General features: G+C 36.1%; 1 protein-coding gene across 2 annotated transcripts in view; it reads right to left on the reverse strand.

The window, feature by feature from the left end:
* The window catches only part of LOC150018845 (glutamate receptor 4), a 430,718-nt gene that overhangs the window by 259,696 nt on the left and 148,882 nt on the right, over positions 1–22,140 (reverse strand). For both annotated transcript variants that reach the window (XM_090265888.1, XM_090265887.1), the window contains exon 4: positions 13,528–13,767. In XM_090265888.1, the coding sequence (XP_090122014.1) occupies positions 13,528–13,767 (240 nt within the window). The remainder of the gene's footprint in view (positions 1–13,527; positions 13,768–22,140) is intronic.

Here is a 22,140-nt window from a genome sequence, read left to right on the forward strand (position 1 = left end):
CCACAAAGTGGGGCAATTGCTTCTTCTCAGGCTGATGCCAATTTGAGAGGAGTTTTCTCTCTGAGAAATATGGCTTCTGCAGTTTGGGGAATGACTCAGCACAGGGATCTTGGAGGCTGTTTTTCAGTTCTATCCCCAGATTCACCAATTCCAGACTCTCCTTAAACATTTCTAGTCCACTGTGCTCTTGCTCTGCCATATCCCAGTGGATGAAAATAAAATTTTGTGCATTGGTCTATTAAGAGGCTCTCTGAGTCTCCACATCTCTCCCTGGCAGATAGAAATCCTGTTACTTTTCACAGCTGAATGTCATCTGGGCTCCTTTCTGGCTCTGATGCTGTAGGCTTTGGAGTCCAGCTTTGACTTTAGAACCCATACTTCTCAGGGAGAACCCCCTAGCCATTGAAATATCCCTCTGGAACTTCAGCTGCCACCTGTGGGAGCCCAGCCAGGCTTCTCATGTCTACTCCACACTCCTGACTAGTCTTGTGGTGGTGAAGTGTTTTCTTCTGTCTGTCCTTGGTTATAAGGATTCTCTCCAGCTAGTGTTCAGTTAGTTAGTGTAATATCTCTACAATTTAGTTGTAATTCCAGATTGGTCCTGAGAGGAGGTTAGTGCAGCTTCCACTTACTCCTCTGCCTTCTTGGATCTCTGTCTCTGTGGGTTCATGGGAGCTGCTCACCTCCTCCTCTTTCTTGCTGATGCCTAGCAGGAAGGATAATCACTGAGAGGCTGGAAAGGGGGGCAGCAGGCACAAGTATAGCAGCTGCTACAACCACTCTGAGGTGCAGTTTCATTTTCATCAGATACCTTTTTTGGTCCCTTTACTTTCAGTGTGTGTGTGTCTTTCTACATAAAGTGTGTATCTTGTAGGCAGCATATGTAAGGGTCCTGTTTTGTTACCATTCAGCCTCATACATCTTTTGATTGCAGCATTTAATCCACATTCCTTTAAAGTAATTGTTAATAGGTATTTGCTGTCATTTTATATTTCATATTTTTTCTTTTTCTTCTTAAAGTAGACCTGTAACATTTCTTGTAATACTGGTTTGGTGGCGATGAACTCCTTTAACTTTTTCTTGTCTGAGAAGTTCTTTGTTTTTCTTTGATTCTAAATGATAACTTTGTTGAATAGAGTTATCTTGGTTGTAGGTCCTTGCTTTTCATCACTTCTGGCCTTCAAAGTTTCTGTTAAGAAAGCAATGGACAGTCTTATGAGAGTTTCCTTGTAGGTAACTAACTGTTTTACTCTTGTTCCTTTAAAGATTTTCTTTTTGTCTTTAACTCTGGCATTTTAATTATGACATGTCTTGCTGTGGGCCTCTTTGAGTTCATCTCATTCGGGACTCTTTGTGCTTTCTAGACTTGTGTGTTATTTCCTTCATCAGGTTAGGCAAGTTTTCTGTCATTATTTTTTCAAATAGGTTTTCAATTTCTTGCTTTCTCCCTTCTTTTTTCTGTCATCCCCATATTATGAATGTTGGTATACTTGAAGTTGTCCCAGAGGCTTCTTACACTATCTTCATTTAAAAAAAAATTCTGTTTTCTTTTTGCTGGTCTTATTGGTTTTTTTCTGCTTCCTTATCTTCCAAATGACTTATTTGATCATTTGCATCATCTACTCTGCTGTTGATGCCCTGTAATATATTCTTCATTTAAGTTGGCTCTTTCTCATGGTTTTCGTGTCATTTTTAAATGCTGTTGAAGTTCTCACTAAGTTCCTTGAGCATTCTTAGAACCATTGTTTTGACCTCTATCTGGTAGTTTGCTTGCATTCATTTTATTTAGCTCTTTTTTTTTCTGGAAAAATTTTCTGTTCTTTCATCTGGAACATGTTTCTTTGTCTTGTCATTTTAGCATCCTCCCTGTGTTTTTTTTTTTTTTTTTTTTTTTTTTTGTATAAAGTAGAGCTCCCGTGTCTTTTGGTCTTGATAGAGTGGCTTTATGTAGTAGATGTCCTGTAGAGCCCAGTGACACAGCCTCCCCAGTCATCTGAGCTGGGCTCCCAGTATGCATTCCCCCTCTGGTGAGCTGTGTGCATCCTCCAGTTGTAGTTGAGCCTTGATTGCCTTTGGCTCATCACTGGGAAAGACTGATACCAGGCCATTCAGCTGTGAGAACCAGCTGCAACTACAGTGGAGGAGCTACTCTGCAAGAGCTCACCTTACAGAGCAGGAATGTCTTCAGTGGGGCTTTGATGCCTACCAAGATCACCCCTTGAACATATTGCTCATAGAAGTAGTTGAGTTGTAATCTAGCATTGTCTGAAGCTGTCTACTGGGTACATTTACTATGGGGCCTCCAAGGAAGTTCAGGCCAAATTCTACCACTGTTTGTGCCCTTCCCCAGGGCCACCTGGCATGAGCTACTAAGCAGTCTACAAATAGCTACTACTTTTTCTGGGCTTGGAGGTGTCTGGAACAGGCCAAGCTCCAAACTGAGGCTGGCTACAATTACTGTCAGACCCGGGCCACTTAGCAAGAGGTATAAGATACCATGATGCCATATGCTGCTTGTTTGAGTTTTTAGGGAAGTTATCAGCATGAGTCAAGAGAGGCCCTTTGTACTAAAAAGGGCTTGGGTGGGCCTGCAAAGTAGGTGGGACAGGGCTTCAGGGAATTACCGAGGTGGGGCAAACAGTGTTAGCCAGGTTGATGGAGGCTCAGATATGGTGCCGGCCTGCCCATTTCTGTTGGGGGAGGGCTCAGCAAAGGAACAATAGCCTCTGCTAGCACTTCTGTCTGTGACAAAACTGTCTGGACAATTAAGTTCTTCCCTGTATGTCCCTGGTCCCTTTCAACCTGCTGTCCCAGTGTTAGAGTATTTCTGTGCAAGGGCCCTTTAAGAGGAACGCCTGGGACTCTAGAAGATTTCTGTCTCGGTCAGCTGCAATCCCTGCTGGTTTTTACAGCCAGAAGTTATGGAGACTTGTCTTCCTGGCACTGGAACCTTGGAATGGGGGCCCCTGGTGTGGCGCTGGGACCCCTTGTTCCTCAGGAGGGACCTCTGCAGTAGAAATATACCTCCCAATTTTTATTTGCCATGTGGGTGTGGAACTAGACTGTGTTAGTCCTTTCTACCAGTCTTGATATGACTTCTTCATATCCTTAGCTGCAGTACTTCCTTTCAGCTACATTTCATCTGGTTCTGAATAATGGTTTTTGTGCAGTTTAGTTGTAATTTTGATGTTGTTGGAAGAAGATTTGAATACTGAATTTACCTGTGCTGCCATATTGACTGCAAACCCATTGAAAGTCTATCGTTATTTTTGCAGACATTACTTTAAACATCTGTGTACAAAATTACAGTGTTGAATATGAGTATTTTTCTATGTTGGATCAGAACAATCTTGACTAGTCTATGATTTCTGTTCCACTTTGCTCTTTGTGTTAATCTGTACTGAGTTCAGCTGCATCATAGCTTTTGCTAACATAGGATGCTCTTTGAATCCACTCTTCAAGGTTGTACTTCTTTTATGGTCCTCTCCCTTTGAGGGAATATTTTAGATTCTTTGTAGCCATACAAGGCATCATTGGTTACATACTGCTTGAAGCTGAACTCCGTGGCTATAGTAACATCCTGCCCGAGGTAAAACTGCCTGTATTTAATAGGTCTCTTGGACTTATTAAGTATAAACCAACTTTTGTCCCATGTTTTAAACAAGAAACAATAATTTCCAGTCCAGGTGCTGCTAAGAAGACTTTTCTAAGAAAGTAAAAATTACCTTTATTTGTCTGTTTTCTCCATTATCCTCTTCAAAAACAACCTGCCTTTCCCTGAGTACAATAATATGAAGGCAGCATATACTTCATATGAAAGAACCAACTCACTATCAAACTTGTCATTTTAGCTAAACAGCTATTTTGGCTGTTTAAAACCTTCCTATGTACACCAATGCAGATGCTGGGGGTGGGTGGAGGAGGCACTCCTTCTAATATAAATTTAATTTTAAAGGGTATTTTTAGACTAAGGTATTTTTGGAGGCTGTGGTTCTATATACTATTTATTTTCTAAATACTTGAGTGAAAACCTAGCTAATGTAATATAGATAATATAAAATTCACAAAATAAAGTAACTAAAATACTTCAATTAAGATATATTTCAGGTAAAATATGTACATAAAAATTAACATACATCATTAAGTTTAATATGAAAGACATAAAAAATCATCTCATCAGGATTCAGTGACAAAACCTAAGTTTTAATTTTATCCTCTACTTACTGTCTATTTCTGAATCGGCCTTTTATGGTTGTGTTTGGGGGTATTTTAAGATACTTACAAAGAGAAGAACTTTTTAAATGAGTCATAGTTCAAATCTTCCCTATGTTAGAACTGATAGAAGTGTACCTCTTAAATATCCTTTTCTAAAATTCATATGGAAATAGCTAAGTGATTCTCAATAAATTGAGAGAGAGAGGGAAATGTGTGCTCATGTAAATTACTCCATGTCTTGGAATTCTTTTTTGGCAGGGTAATAAGTAGGCAAAAATGTAAAAGGCCCAAAAAGCAATATTCCTCACAAAATTTCCTCTACTTTTCAATTCAAAGTGACAGACTGTTATAAAAATGGGTACTTATGCAGTTTTTCTCCTGCCGGGGAAGAATGCTTACTTATTATGCTCTTAATCTGGCATCTTTCAAAACAGAATAAAACCATTAAAACAAAGTTTGGAAAATAGAGTGTAATCTTTTATATGGCAGTGAGTACTGTGTTTAGCAATAGTATCAACATTCAACTATCATCATAGTGATAACACAATTTTAAACAATAGTTCCTGTTATTTGCCTGATGACAAAATCATAGAATTAAACAAATGGAATAAAATACTGTGTTTATAGAGAAAGTACAGAGTGCTATGGGAGCGCACAGCAGGGGTTTAACTCACTGGAGTGTAACGGTAGAAAAAGACTTCTTAAAGGAATGTTTGCTCAGACCTGAAGGATGAATAGGGGTTACTCTAGGAAAAAGAGGTGTACACTAAACGTTTGATGTTGAGAGAATGGCATTTGCAGAGTTATCTTAGCAAGTAAGAGAATCTAGTGTGCTTGAAATCTTTAGAAAGGTCATTTTCACTGGGGCTTAGTGTTTCAGGGGAAGTGGACAAAATAATGAGATGGGAGAAGCAATCAAGAGATGAAACCTGTGCCCCAATAAATACAATCTTAAAAAAAGATGAATTGTGGAGCATCACATTAAGAATAGATTTTATAGTAAGAGTAATAAAAGGTCTGAAGTCATTCTAATCAGGAATGTGACATATGCAAGTTTGTATTTAAGAACTTTACAGAGGCAAAGTGGCTGAGGACAGAGTCCAAGGGAAATGCCGGGATTTTAAGAGATGTTAGAGGAAGAAAGGTCTATGAAGGAAAGAATAAGAAATCACAAATTAATGCTTGTTTTTTCTCCATCAAATTAGAATTTACACTCAGAAATGTCTGTGTATTATGAAAGTTTGTTTCTCATTATATAAACATTAACCAAACCTTTGTTTCATGATTAATAATTTAAAAATATTTTTTGGAGTTTAAACATAAGGATAATGATCATTATAATGATAATAACACATACATGAAAACAACTATAATTTATATAGTTTACTATGCACCAGGAACTTTATAAGCACTTTACATTTAAATTATAGTGACCTGGTAGATTTGCCTGTTAGTACTATTTTTCAGACCGGAAAACTGAGATCTCACAATATTAGGGAACTTACTCAAGGTCGGACATTTAATAAGTGGTACAGCTGGATTTTGCATCCAGTCAGTTAATAGTGTGGTTTTATGACCATCCTCCACTGACAACGTCTGAGCTGTCTCTTACAGTTGAGAACGAAAAAGGAAGATAGGAGAGTTCTCTGGAGTGATTAATATACAGGCTTATTTAGTGGGAGGAAAGGAGATCCCATTTAAAGCTGTTTCATGCCTTTTCTTATTAATTTGTTCCTTTTTGTGTGTTATTTAAAGCTCAGGTCTTTTTAAAGGTAATTTAAAAATAAAAGGCATATATGCAGTAAAACAGTAAGTAGAAATAAAATAGCAGGATCCCTTCCCTCACACCACAAACACGTTCCTCTTTCCATCCCGTCATCACTTCTTGCATTGACTTCAGCATGTAATAGTAAAATATACATATTATGCTCTCCACAACATTGATTCTTAGGTTTCTCAAAATATGCTATGCAACGTGTAGAATGTATTTTTTTGCAAAAAAAATCAAAGACAACAAGCCAAAATAAGTTTTTTTCTCTACACTTTGCCAAATATATTTTAACTAAAAACAATTAACATCATATTATAACACTTATTAAGATATTGGAATAAGATATTTAGCAATTCATGAAATAACACCATTAACCTGGAAAGCACTAATCTGAGTAAAATATTGAGCATAAAACATGAAAGAGAACCAAGTTTAAATAGAACAAGGTCAGTAGCTTACTCTAGATGTGAGATTAAAATTGCTGGCCAATGATCATTAGAAGTTTAAAAATTTTAGGTTGATATCTCATCTCTTCCTTGATTATAAATTCATCTTGTTACCTGTGGTGTTAGGTATGGTCATAAATATATCATAAGCATTTAAAATTCTGGGCAACAGACAGGTAAAAAATACATATTAAAAAAATGCCTATTTCAAATGGGAAAATAACCAGTGTTCTTGTTAAATTAATGTATCTTTTTCACTTAAGGAAAACGACATTGCATTAATTAAATTTGAAAAAAACATTCAAAGTTTTGTATTACCAAAAGTATTTATTATTTAAAAAATTTCTGAATATTTAGCTAAATTATGTCTAAACCAACAATGTTATTTTTCAGCCTACTCCACATGTTTTCATAGTGAGAAAATTACATTTAATTCAAGTACCATCTCTATAGGGGAATTTAAAGTTTTGACTACTCTATGAAATAGTTTATCCATTAAAATATGGTGCCATTAATAAAAGATAAATTATATGGTTGTTTACTAGAGAATTGATACCTATTATCAAGGACATCATTTGATTAATTCATTAGTTCATTTAATATTTCTATCATATGCTTATCAGGGGTCATATGCTAGATACAAAAGATATAAATGTGAGAAGATATAATAATTATTGATAAAGAACTTATTTCTGGGGGAAAAAAGATATGTCAATGTAGGCACAATGCAATGAGAAAATTACTAAAAAAAGATTATGTACATGGTGTTTTCTAACTTCTTTTCATACATAGTAAAATATGAGTCAAAAAGAGATTTGGAAAGTTCATAATAAGTGAAATATATTATTTCATATGAGTTCAGTGGATAAATATGCTCTGTTGTTCAAATGTGGCTACTTAAATTAATCAAGTAAAATTAAACATAATTTTAAATTTAATTCCTCAGGTGCATAAACTACATTTCACACACACAATAGTTCATATTCATCAATTCAAAAATATTATCAAAGTTTGTCATTGAATGATCTAGTTCCACAAAGGCATGATCTATTTAGAAAACAGTTGTTTCCCAAATTAAAATTGTAAAAACATCAAGCTATGTATCAAAGACAATTTTCTGATTGTCAAGTAGAATGTTGTGTACTATTTCCTAATAAAGTCATAGCAAGTGAGTTAATTTATTTTCAGTAGTGTCTTGCTCATCATTACATTTGTAATACCATCAAAGTGCTTGATATAAATTGAACAATAAAATTTTTATGGAATGCTAAATAAATTGCATTAAATAAATGAATACTACTTTTCTTCTTTAAAGGCAGTCAAATAAACAGAAGCAAGGAGTCACCTCATGATAAATACACCACTTATCTCTTTTTGTTCAACATTTCCAGGGAAAGAATAGAATATTTGGAATGTAAAATATAAAAAATACCTTAAATATAGTTTGAATGGGCCTTAAAGACAAAATAGTTCAACTTTCTTCCTCCCTCCCTTTCCTTTTCCTTCCTCCCTTCCTTCCTTGCTCCTTCCCTTCCTCCCTCCCTTTCTTCATCCCTTCCATTCATTCTTTCCTTGCTTCCTTTTTCCCTTTTTTCCTTCCTTCCCTCCTTCCTCCCTTCCTTCCTCCCTCCCTCCCTCCCTTCCTTCCTTCCTTCCTTCCTTCCTTCCTTCCTTCCTTCCTTCCTTCCTTCTTTCCTTTCTTTCTTCAGATGTGCACAAAAATACAGGCAGGTTCACGCAACTCATCAACAGCAGACCAGGACTAGTTCACAGGTCTTATATCAGAGGAAATAAAGTATCATTCCTTTCATTGACTGTAATTCAACATAAGAACATTATTTTAAGTTATGACAATAAAACTCATATCTTAAGAGTTTGTTATAATACTACAGGGACTAAGATTTCAGAAATAATTGAGTGGATCAATGAAATAACTTATTTCAAAATAAGGAGTTATGCTGTATCAGAAGGTCATGTTCCACTACAGTCTGTGGAGAAATTCAAGGTCATAATTAAGGCAGTTACTTATAACAGGAAAAGTGTTTAGGTAAGTAGTTTATAGTAACAGTAGAAGATTAAAGTATCAAAATGTTTTATATTATTTTGTTTCATTACACTTGGTTTTGTACATTATTTAAAAAACATTCTGACCTTTAATGTTGATGTGTATTCTTTTTTCTTCATGATGTGAAAATATGGAGTACTCTCAGCTAATTATGTTTATGATAGAAGTTAATCATATGTTCATAACTGAGGTTCATATATCAATTGATGATAGTGATACATAATTCAGCATAGTATATGAGGAAATAAATTGAGCTTGTTATCCTAGACTTATAAAATAAGCACAACAATTTCAGAAGAAGAGAGATTATTTTTGCCTTTTGTGAGTACCTGATTAGGCCCCAGAATATTGGGAAGCACGGTGGTATGATGGCAGACTGAGCCATCTGAATGTCAAGAAATGGCCATTTTCCTGACATGTTATTTCTCATTCATGCAATTACTGCTTGAAATGAATGTGTTTATTTTAAAGTTGGGTTGGGTTAGTATAACAGAAGGCAATATAAAGGACTTGCTAGTCATCCTGTAGCAATTATTGGAAGGATCTGAGAAATTCTAGGGTGTATTGCATTAGTTGGTTAGAAGCAAAAACAGTTAAATTCTTGGGTTATAACAAAGAAAAAGTATGCTTTGTGCAGCAAGTCAGTAAGTGGTTAAAGTTAACTTGATGTCATATTAGAAGAAATAGTGCATGTACCATGATGGGCTTAAGCCTTTGAAGGCTGAAATTTATCTAAGAGAAAAAGTCTTTAAATAACCAACTATTTACAGAATGTCAGCTTACACTAGATAGATACCATGGCGAGAGGTAATGGGAGATGGCTCAAGGTTGAAGCATCTCACTTGCTATGCAGCAGTGAGGATCCTGAAAATTATAAACTTGTGCAAAAGCAACACATCACTTTTAATCCCTGTTTGGTGGGGAGTCTGATGCGCAAATGCCTACAGCCTTCCCTTGCTACAGACTGGTTTACACAGGGGCAGAAGAAAAAAGGGAAACTGGTATTTCTATGAGACCTTTGAGACAAAGATGTTGTAAAATAGGGATCTTCTACCTAAAATGGCAAACCGAGCTATGTCATAATAAACCATACGAATAAACATCACATCCACATCCCAGTACATAATTCTTGACATTATGATCCAACTTTAAAAAATTTTTAAATTAATTTATCGAAGCATAATCTTTTTGCATTTGATACTCATATTTACAATTGATGAACCTCCATTGACTCATCATTGTCACACAAAATCCCTAGTTTACATTAGGGTTTGCTCATGACATTGTACATTCTGTGGTTTCGTACAAGTGTATAATGACTTTTATTCACCATTACAGTGTTATGGAGAGCAGTTTAACTGCCCTAAAAATCCTCTGTGCTCCACCTATATTCACACCTACTTCCTTTCTGCCCCTGAAAATCACTGATTCTTTCACTGTCTTCATAGTGCTGCCTTTTCTAGAATGTCATATATTTAGAATCATACAATATGTAGCCTTTTAAAATGGGCTTCTTTTACTTAATAATTTGTGTTTAAGGTTCCTCTATGTATTTTCATGGCTTGATAGTTCATTATTATTTAGCTTTGAATATTAATCCATTGTGTGACTATACCACAGTTCATCCATTCAGCTATTGAATGATAGTTTGGTTGTTTCAAAGTGTTGGCAATTATGAATAAAGCTGTTATAAACACTTGTGTGCAGGCTTTTTGTTGACATAAACTTTCAGTTTCTTTGGGTAAATTTCATGGAGTGCGATTGCTGGATCATATGTTAAGAATACAGTTAGTTTTATAAGAAAACACAAAATTGGCTGTACCTCTTTGCATTCCCACCAACAATGAGAATTCCTGTCATTCCACATCCTTACCATCATTTGGTGTTGTCAGTAATCTGAACTTTGGCTATCCTAATAGATACCTTGTGGTATCTCACTGTTTTAATTTGTGTTTTCAAATTTCACAGTCCTCTTCTTACAGATTCCTCCAAAAGTTAGATATAAACAAAGTGATATTTTTGAACTGTAAAACATTCTCTAGGATGCTTTGGATTTTTAGTTATTGAAAATGATATCATAAAATATAGGTAGGTTCCTATATTTCCAAGTGTAAATTAAAGTATTCTTTGCCTACATAGAAAATACATTGATAATATAAATTTTTTGAGCTTGTCTCTGAAAGTAAAATTTACTACAAATATCAATAGGATAATGTGCTGAGAGTACTGTTGATGAGATGCTTTATATGACATACGGTTCTTGCCTGATTAAAAGTATAAATAAATTTCTTTCATGAATTTTCATATCTGAGTATAGAAAATTATGTTTTAGACTTCCAGCCAAGATGGAGGCCTAGACTGACATGCTCTGTCTCCATCCACAACTAGGAAGGACTACAACTACCACAAAACCATAAATAACCAGAAGTTTCAAAAAATAAAGCTACATGGAAGTCCAATGTATGAAGTTATAAAGAAGTGGTACTCGTCCAGATGGCTAGGAGGAGCGAAGCTGGGGCGGAGAGATCAAGCTGTGCTGGTGGCAGCAGCTGCGGCAATGGTGGTGGGAGAGCAGTAAGCACAGACACCCATATTTAAGGGGAGGTGAGAAGCATCTGGGAAGCACCCCTGGCTGCAGACCAAGCCTGTCAGCTCATGATTTCAACTCCAGAGAAGGCAGACCCCCATTGCCTTGGACTGTGAGGGCCAGAGGGCATGGAGATGGAGGAGGAGGCTCCTGGTCTCTCAGCAGAGAGTTGAATGGCAGGAATCCATCTTGGACACCCGCCCCAACACAAAATGCCACAGTGTTGTGAAAAGGGTCGCCCGGTAGTGATGAGTGCACAGGGCTTTGCCCCCTATAGCATAGGAGGTGTGACGGCCCCGCCCAGGAAGTAAAGGTAAACACGAAACTGTCAGGATGGCACAGATCATGATAGAGATCCCGGTGACACAGCTGACCAGACAGAAAATATCTAATCTAATGGCTCAGCAGATAGAAAATCTTTCTGAGGCACAGATCAGAGCTTTGGCTATAAGAACGCTTACAGACCTAACAGCAGATCTTAAACAAGATGGGGAAGGAATGAAGGCTAGTCCTGCTGAAATGAATGAAAACACATACAAAACTAGTGGTGAGGGGAAAAAAACCAGAGATCAAATCAACAAATCATAACATAGGGAAGGAACAAACTGTCAACCAGTGCATAAAGAGGAAATGAAAAGTAAGGAAAATGAGAGGCTCAGAAACCTATGGGACAGCTATAAGTGGGCCAACATACAAAGCATAGGGTTGTCAGAAGGTGAAGAAGAAGAACTAAAAACTGAAAAATTATGTGAAAAAATAATGAAGCCAAACTTCCCTAACTTGGGAAAGGAAATAGACTTACAGGTGCAGGAAGCACAGAGAGTTCCAAAAAGCTGGACCCAGGGAGAACCACACCAAGACACATTATAATCAAAATGTCAAAAATTAATGATAAAGATCTTAAAGCAGCAAGGGAGAAGAGAATTATGTACAAAGGGGCCCCAATAAGACTCTCAACTGATTTGTCAAAGGAGATACAGCAGGCAAGAAGGGACTGGCAAGAAATATTCAAAGTAATAAAAAGCAAAAACCTACAACCACTATTACTCTATCCAGCGAAGCTGTCATTCAAAATAGAAGGGCAGAAAAAGCTTTTCCAGGACAAAGTAAAACTGAAGTTCATCAGATCCAAACCACTGTTATATGAAATGTTAAAGGGACTTGTTTAGGAAAAAGAGGATCAAAACTATGAACATTAAAATGAAAACTGTATTGCAACAATCAACAACGGAAGCTAGGGAATTGAAACAAAGGCAAACTAAGTAGGCAACGAGAGTGGAAAAAGAATCAAAGGTATGGGAAACATTTTGTGGGGAGGTCAGCAGGGAGGGTTGGGGGAAAGGGAGGGAGATGGTACAGGAATTAAGAAGCATAGTAGGAGAGAGTGGAGTAGATAGGAAGATGTTGAGAAGAACTATATGCACAACCAGTGGGCATGGACTAAGAAGGGGGAACAGCTGGAGGGAGGAGGGTCACTAGGTGGAGGGGAACAAAGGGAAAAAAAATTGGGACAAATGTAACAGCATAATCAATAAAGCATAAAAAAGGAAAATTATGCTTTAGATTTTTGAAGGCGATTATATCTTCAAAAGATTTATCTTGGCTTGTTTGTTGTTTTACTCATTTCAAGGATAAAATCTGATTCAAGGATGTTCTTAAAATGTTGCCTGTTTCAACTTTTATGCTAACTTCTTGTCTTCTCATCAATCTCACACTTTAAGGAAAAACAAAACTGCACAGGTCATGTGTATTTTGAAATATAGCATGTTGCCATTATTCTAGTCACTAAGTAAAAAACAATTGAAAATAAAGTATGAACTTCTTAAGTTATGTCTCCAACTAAAAAAAAAAAATCAACGTACTTGTTACAAAAATGTGTGGATTGCCAATAATTTAATGTTAGTTATCCACCTTGTTTCTTCAACACGTGAGTCATATGATATCACTCATTAATCATTACAGCTATAGTTAAAGACAAAGTGAAAGGTTGCCAACAAGCAGAGCCTTACTACTAAATCCATTGTCATTGTTAGGATCCTTCAATTACTCATTTAAAGTTTTATATTTCAAACTCAAAGCCATGGCTCAATTTGATACTATTTTAAGATGTTCCACAACATTAACTCATTGAATTTGAAGTAAAAGACTTATTTATTTTACAGTACTTGAAATGTCATTAGAGAAATTTTTTAAGGATTGTTTCTCTTAATTTCAACTACATAACCAAACATAGTTTGCTCATGAGTAACCTTGTGGATTTAAAGCTTGCATAATTAGAAAATTTCCCCCAGAGCCAAGATAAAAGTACCGATAGTACACATTGACCATTTTTTGATTTTTATCCACATTAGGGATTAAAGTATTTTTGCTAAATCACAGGTAACCAGGCCATTTCAGGTTAAAATTAGAGTTTTACTCATGTAGAGGTGGTATTATGACTTACCCCTGTCTGTGTCATACAAGAAGACAAAACAGTTCCATTCATAGTGATCCAGCAGACTTAAGAGTGCTCCTCTCAAGGAAGGCCTTAGCTGCAACACAAACTGGCTCTCCCCCTCAGTAGGGAAGCTTGGTGTGATGAGGGAGATGTGTAAGGCGCTGCAGAATGAGGTCAAGGTATGTACTGACCTCTTATCATAGAGTCCAAAAATGGCAAATACTCCTCTAGAATACTGGGAACAGACTGAAACAGAAGGAAAAAACAAACAAACAAACAAACATTAGCACACTAAAATTTTGTTAACTTCCACATCTACCTACAGTCTATGAAATTAAAAAGATATCTCTGAATCAATGGTAAGTCAGGAATATAAGAAAAGGATAAAAGTCAAGTGTACAATTAATTGAGATAACCGGGTGAAATGCTTCCTTTCTCAAGAATTCGGTTTAAATTAAAAGAAAATTTAATTAAAATGAGGTAATATAAGCATTCCATGGTAATGTGGCAAATCTTATACAAAAGACCTTTTAAGTGTGACAAATTCAAAAATTTTCTGTATCTTTTTCTTGCATGTGAAAATAAAATATTGTATTTTGAAAAATTTTATGTATATTTATAAGGACATTTAAATTACCAGCGTTCCATCTTTTGGAAGTTATATGCTTATCTTTTCTAGTTTGAATTGGACTGGATTTGCTCGCTACTCAGCCTAAATTATTATTTTTTTCCATTGGCAGTTTCATTTTTTATCACAACATTAGAGTTCTCTTGAATCATGTTTGAAAATAAAAGTCATGCTGTCTGGAAAGTCTTTATTGGGATATCGTAGTTGCTTAGTGCAATTGCAGCCAACTTCTGTAGCCTCTAGGTAGACCACAAGGCATAGACAAAAATTTCAAACCCAGTAGAACCAAGTTCTCCTGAAGTAAGGGAACCCAGGGTAAATAGGTGCCCAGTCTCACCTCTCCTTTCTTTTCCATCTTCCCAGGTATTGCAAGGACAATGGGACAAATTCATAGAGAAAAATTTTTTCTCAAACCCCTTGCCCAGTCATGTTTTGATCAGTCTTTTGATATGACTGATTTCTAGTTCAAATTTGGGTGATGTTTGGTAATTTACATTTCAAAGGATAAAAACCTGCATTAAGGGATACTCATTTCCTGTTTATACATAATTCAAGGCTTCTTATAAAAGTATATTTTATTCATTATGTTGTTACAGTATCACAATTTTTCCCCCTTTGCTCCCCTCTGCCCAATAACCCCTTCCCTCCAGCAATCCCACACCCCTTAGTTCATATCCATGGGTTGTGTATATAAGTACTTTGGCTTCACCCTTTCCTATATTAGTCATAACTTCCCTATGTCTGTTTTGTACCAACCAATTATGCTTCTTAATCCCTGCCCATTTCCCCATTTCTCCCCTTTTCCCCTCCCAGCTGATAACCCTGCAAACGATCCCCATACCTATGATTCTGTTCCTATTCTGGTTTGCTTAGTTGGATTTTGTTTTTATTTTTTAGATTCAATTGTTGATATTTGTGAGTTTGTTGTCATTTTAATGTTTATAATTTTAATCTTCTTTTTCTTAAGTAAATCCCTTTGGCATTTCATATAATAATAGTTTGGTGATAATGAGTTCCTTAAGCTTTACTTTGTCCAGGAGCACTTTATCTGCCTTTCCATTCTAAATGACAGCTTTGCTGGAGAAAGTAATTTTGGTTGTGAGTCCTTGCTTTTCATCACCTTGAATACTTCTTGCCTGCAAAGTTTCTTTTGAGGAATCAGCTGATAGTCTTATAGGCACCCCTTTGTAGGTAACTCTCTGCTTTTCTCTTGCTGCTTTTAATATTGTCTCTTTATCATTAACCTTTGGCATTTTAATTATGATGTGTCTTGGTGTGGTCCTTTTTGAGTCTAGCTTGTTTGGAACTCTCTGTGCTTCCTGGACTTGTATGTCTATTTCCTTCACCAAAGTTGGGGAGTTTTCCTTTATTATTTTCTCATATAAGTTTTCCATTTCTTGCTCTTCCTCTTCTCTTTCTGGCACCCCTATGGTTCAGATGTTTGTAATTTAAAGTTGTCCCAGAGGTTCCTAAGCCTCTCCTCATTTTTTTCAATTCTTGTTTCCTCATTCTGGACTGGTTGACTGTTTTTTCCTTCCTGATATTCCAAATCATTGATTTGAACCCTGGTTTCCTTCCCTTCACCACTTGTTTTGTATAGATTTTCCTTTGTTTCATTTAGAATAGCTTTTACTTCTTCCCTTATGCATTTGCCATACTTAAGGATATCTGTCAAGTCTGTGAGCATCTTTATCACCAGTGTTTTATATTCTGTATCTGTTAGGTTGGCTGTCTCCTCATTTGTTAGGTTGGCTATCTCCTTGTTGCTTAATTCTCCCACTGGAACCTTGATCCATTCCCTTTTTTGGTGCCATAGTTCTCTGTCTCAACTTGACAGGCTCCTGTGTTTGTCTGCCTCTGTGTCTTAGGCAGAACTGTCACACCTGTTATATTGTAAGGGGCAGAGCCTTAGGTATTCATCAGTACAGGGAGACCTGTTTCACCACGTTGTGGAGCTGATGCGGGGGAGGGGTCTGAGAGGGAACAATGCTGCTTGCTCAGCACTCGCCCCTTTTCCGGGCACTTATCCTACCTCAGTATGGGACTGGCACTTCTCTAGCTGTTGCCCTATCTGTTTTTCCCAGAGTGGGTGGGTCTGGGAATGTTCTAGGACCGTGGGGGGCCTTTAAACAAGTGGACTCTGATGAGAGACCTGCAGTTTCTTCCTCCACCCCAACCCCCACTGGTCTGCATAGTCAGAAGCAATGAGGCTTAATTTTCCAGGACACTGGAACCGTGAGCTGTGAGGTCTGGTCAGGAGCTGGGAATGCTCCCCAGGTGTCCCTCCTGACTTTTAAAAATGTGACTGTGCTTTCTGCTGGCCTGCCACTGCCGCTGCTGCCACTGCCACCACTGCCACCGCCACCACACCACATCCTCTCTGCCCCAGCTCTGACTCTGTCTGGATGAATATTTCTTCTTTATATATATTTTTTGGACTTCCATGGAGCTCAATTTTCTGGAACTTCTGGTTGTCTCTAGTTTTGAGGTAATTGTATTCCTTCTTAGTTGTGGAGGGAGACACAGCATGTCTGTTTAGGCTGCCATCTTGGCTAGAAGTTCTCCATAATTCAAGACTCTTTCAATTCCAAGTTCTTATACTTTATCACATGGGTAAAGGTCCTAGTTCTCCTTGCCTTATATAGCTAGTTTAAGAAGTTATTAGTTTTATAAAATTTTTATGTTTTCTCATTTTGGTCACTGATTGTAATTGCTAAGTTCATTAAAAAGCCTAGACTATTGAATAAACTACAGGTATATATCTCAGGAGTAGTTCATAGTGATACAAAGAAATTAGATTTTGCTTTGTTAAAGTAATAATAGGTTTTGGGAAATTATGAAGCATAATTAAATAAGATAAATTAATAAAATATAAAGATGTTTCTTTTGTTCTTGTTTACTGTGTCTCTTGAAATTGGGGATAGAATCTAAACAATGTAATTATAACATAAGAGGGTAACAATGAACTGAAAATGAATGCTGTTAATCTTCTTTAGATAATGTGCTGTAAGAGATACTGTGTATGTTCTATGTTCACCCAGGAACTAGAATTTGATCACCCGAGTAGATTGACCAACTTGGAAAGTTTGATATGGCAGTATGACTAGCTATAATTTTTCTTGCAAGAATGAGATATTATATTGTAACATTTGGGAATCTTGGATTTCAACTGACTTTAGTTTTGTACCTGAAATGACCTGAAAAATCAAGCTGCAGGATCAGGCCTTAACCTTGTGAATGTTTCATCAAGACTTTGGCTATATTTCTATAAGTGCTGCACATTTAACAAAATTAGAGGTACTTCTTTGTATTGTCACATTTTCTTGTTCTCTTGATTTTTCATGCAAATTGAGGGGCTTCTTTCAATCTTAAATTATAAATAATCTGTTTCTATTAAATGTTATTTTACTTACTGAAAAAAAAAAAAAGCTGAAGAGCTTTAGACATCACATCTGAGATGCTCACTTTCAATTTGGTCCAGAAACTACACACAGATTTTAATACTGTTCAAGAAAATGTAAGTACACAGGATTTACAAGTCTGGCACTTTAAATTACTCATGCATATAATGAACATTTACTAATACTTTCTGTTATGGGAGTTACTATTGTCAAATTTTGGTGTTTAAATGGTGAGTTTTTTGGAACCCTACAAATTCTCTAGGAGGACTTATGCAGCTTTGCATGAGAACACTTGGTGAGCAAGCATGGACCCTTTCCCGCAGTATATCCCTCTCCCTAAAAAGCCCAACAGCACTCCTTATTTCATCAATCTCAAATATTGAACCAATATAACATTTTAGGTGCTAAAATATTATAATTATTTTAAAAAGGTCAAAAATAACTTATATACCCTGTGCAAAGTTCCTCTACTGTTTGTTCCTACTATATTGTTTTCAGAAATCATTATGATTTTCCACTACTTTTGTGCTTGCTATACTATTTAACTTATTTTAATTTATTGCATTTGATAATAAATAAACTTAAAGTTTCATGATATTTAATCTTCTATCTTCTTCTATGTATTAGTATCATCATAAATATGTATCTCTTCTCTTTTCATAGCTAACTGTTATTTTGCCTTTAATAAACTAAGTTTGAAACTATAGTTAAGAGTTAAAGTAATAACTTTGCTTCTGGCTATCTTATGTCATTCACAACTTTCCCTTTGCAAATGTCCAGTTTTAATATTATTCTTTTGAACTATTTTTGGCCTATTTAATCTACATTATATGCTTGTTATGTGAGACTTATTGAATTTCCTATGTGTGTGAATAGATAGTCAAATATTCAATGTTACACTCTCAGTGTGATACCCTGAATAGTATTCTTTTTAGTCCAATAGACTAAATTTTAAAATATAATTATTTCCATATTTAGTATTATAATTTAGATTTGTAAATACTTAAATCAAATTGATTTCATTATATCTAATGACATTTATTGTTGTCATACAAATAATTATTCAAACAATGGAACTTAAATTATATAAATGCACTTATCAATTAATTAGACTGAACTAAACTGAATATCAATGTGTTTAGAGTACAAAAAGGGAATAAACTGAATCTTTTATAGATAGCTAAATAAAATAAACAAGAATTAATGATGTCAATAAACAGATGCAATAATATTAGATTGATACATATTTTGGAATACAAACACTAATGAAGATAAGTCTTTCAGTGAAATAACCCACAATTTTAATTGCTATTCTATATTATGCTTCACTAATGAGATCACTTGGATTCTGTATAATGTAACTAAACACATAACATAAATTCATGGTAATAATCCATTCATCTTTTATCTGATGGTGTCAGATAATTAAATGTCTTCTCATCAAGTAGTCACCTAGTTTCATTCTAGATTCTATATTCCAGTTGCCAAACCAAGTGAACTTATTGTCTGGTTTGTGATATTTTATAGCCCTATATCACATACAAGTCAAAAGATGTAGTCTTAGCTAAGTTTCTCAAGAGGTGGGACATCAGAGCAATGTGCTGAACCTGACGTCAATCACCACTGCAGCATGTCCAGGAAGAACACATGGCCCCATTCATCTATTGCCCTTTCCTTTCCCCTGCACTTCAATTTTCCTCTTCTCAAAATGCTTTCTTGAAATACTTTTAAACAAGGCTAACTCTTTTTCATTTTATAAAACATAGAACTTTCTTGATCCAATGCTTTCTATCTCTTTCTATCCCTTCTCAGTCACCTTTACTAAAGGCGATTTTTACTTACACTGTTTCCAATTTATCGACTCCTACACTTCCCAGTCACCAAAACCACTCATCCATTTTGCTAATGACCAACTATGTTCTAAATTTTACATTTTATCTCCTGTCTTACTGCAATCCTTTGCTGTCTTTGAAACTTTGGGCAAGTCTCTCAAACACTTCCTTCCCTTGCTTTATTAACACCACACCCTAGTCTTCTTCCATTTTCTCAAAATTTTTCTTAATGTCTGAACAGTTCGTTCTCCTGCTCCTTTAACGTTGGTAAATCTTAAAACTCTCCTCTTCACTTTCAATACAATTCTATTGAAAATGGCCAATCCTGGGGCTATAATTACCACCTATGTAATCATAATCCTTCAAAATATACCATTTACTTCAAAATTTTCTTTTGAACTTCAGATCTATGTACCTAACTTCATCACTTCCCTGCCCCTGTGAATTTTCCAAAATGGTGATAGCTGTATTTCTTATCTCATGTTATATTCCAGAATTCTGATACTCCTATTCAGAACTGGAGTCTGATTGTTCACCTTGAACTTGAGCAACCTTCAGTGAATGCCTCAGCTATTAAAGTATGACAAAGTGATTATATGTGACTTCTGAGGCTATGGATGTCTTTCTCTGGAGAGACAATATTCTTTTTTAACCCAGACATCATGCTATGAAGAAGAACACGTGACATGAAGAAGCACACATAGAAATGAATAACTATTCTTGTCTCTCAGCACCAGCTAAGCTCCAGGTTGACAGACAAAATTAACTTAACAGAAATGTAAATCACTTATCTTAGATACGGATATTTAAGTCCTCAGCTACATTATCCTAGTTTGACGCTGTATAGAATAGAGAATAAGCTTTGCCCCAAATGTAAAAGCATACACAAAATAAATCATTGTTATTTTAAGTCTCTAAGTCTGGGATAGATTTTTATATAGCAACAAATAAGTGAAATAATCTTTTTATCCAGTACTTAGGGGTGTGCCTATACATGGTAAGTATTCAATAAATATTTTATAGGGAAGTTTTCAAGGAATATTGTTTGATATGTGTGCTGATGTTTATTTTTAAAAATCTTAATATTGAATATTTGAATGTTTTTGCTATTATGACTAATGTTTTCACGACAATCATCTCTGATTATTCATTAAGGCAAACTGCTAGAAGTTAAATTATGAAATAAGATATGTGAATTTTTTGAAGGCTTTTAGTAATATCACTAAATTTCTTTCCATAACTATGTACTAATTTATATCTCTCTCAACAGTATACATCTTCCTTGGTTAAATAAGTTTTTTAAATGTGTTCGATTCCCAGTCAGGGCACATTACTAGGTTTCACGTCAGGTCCCCTGTTGCGGGTGCGAGTGAGAGGCAACCACACAGTGCTGTTTCTCTCCCTGTCTTTCTCCTTTCCCCTCTCTCTAAAAATAAAACAAAACAAACAAATAAATTATTTTTAAAAAGTTTTTTAAATGCTCCTTTCTCACCTCTATTGTTTAGAAAATTATATATGTAATATTTATTCTTAAATTTATTCTTTTTGCCCTTAATGTGATGTACATAAATTTATAAAATTTTCCTATATTGATTGAGCTATAATTGACATACAGTATTGTGTAAGTTTAAGGTATATAATACGATGACTTGATACTTGTGTATTGTGAAATAATTACTACAATAGGTTAGTTAGTACATTCACCACCTCACATAATTAGCAATTTTTTTTTATTGTGGTGGTGAGAACATTTAAGATTTACTCTCTGACCAACTTTCAAGTATATAATACAATATCGTTAACTATAGTCAATGTGCTGTACATTAGATCTCAGAGCTTACTCAGCTTATAAGTTTTGAAAAACAGTTCCTTATTTTTTTCACCTGCAGCCCCTGGCAACCAACAATTAACTCTCTGTTTGTGAGTTTGGCTTTTAGACTTCATATATAAGTAGGATGATATAGTATTTTTCTGTCTTATTTATTTCACTTAGCATTACTCCCTAAAATTTCATTCATTCATGCTTTTTTTCTTTTTTGGCTAAATAATATCTATATTCTCCAATGGAGTCAAAGCTGATGGTGTTTAGGTACATAGCTACAGTGACAAGCTATAGCAAGCACTGCAGTGCAGACCCATGACAGTGGTCAGTGCCAGATCCAGGCCCATAAACAGCTGTGGGGGCCTTGCTTGCCAAGTGGGCACTTGTGTTTGTGGCTGAAGGAGCACACAGCAGTGGTAGTGGCTGCAGGGACCTAGGCAGGCATCTTGCATGCGTATAGCTGAAGAGGTTGGGACTGGCTGTCAGTGCAGAGCCTGGGTTCCAGCAGAAGGAGAAAGGAAGGGTGAGGGGAGGAACTCAGACTATTGGCATCTGTGAAAGTGAAAACTTGTAGGACAGAAGCTTAAGGAGGGTATTTGGGGTGGTTACTGTAATTGTTGGTTTCTTAGCAGAGAAATGTGCTCTGTCTTGCCCAGAGCCGCCTGTGGGGGTCCTCAGTGATGAAAGCTGTGGGGGTCTGCAGTGTTCAGAAGAGCCGTTGAGGTTTTCAGCAGCGAAACATACTTGGGTGTCTTGACAATCAAGCTACTAAGAGCCAAGGTCATTCCTGTGCTGTTTCTAGACGTCTCGGCCTTGCTGGTGTCTGGGTAGTGTGAAGCTGAACCAGGTCCTTCGTGCAGTTCCCCAAAGCTGGGGGAGCTGGAGACTCACCCTGCACTCCTTTCGCATGACAAGAGAACTGGGTGGGGGCTAAGA

The sequence above is a fragment of the Furipterus horrens genome, unplaced genomic scaffold (assembly GCF_987537825.1).
Source record: "Furipterus horrens unplaced genomic scaffold, mFurHor1.1.pri manual_scaffold_2, whole genome shotgun sequence".
NCBI lineage: Eukaryota > Metazoa > Chordata > Mammalia > Chiroptera > Furipteridae > Furipterus > Furipterus horrens.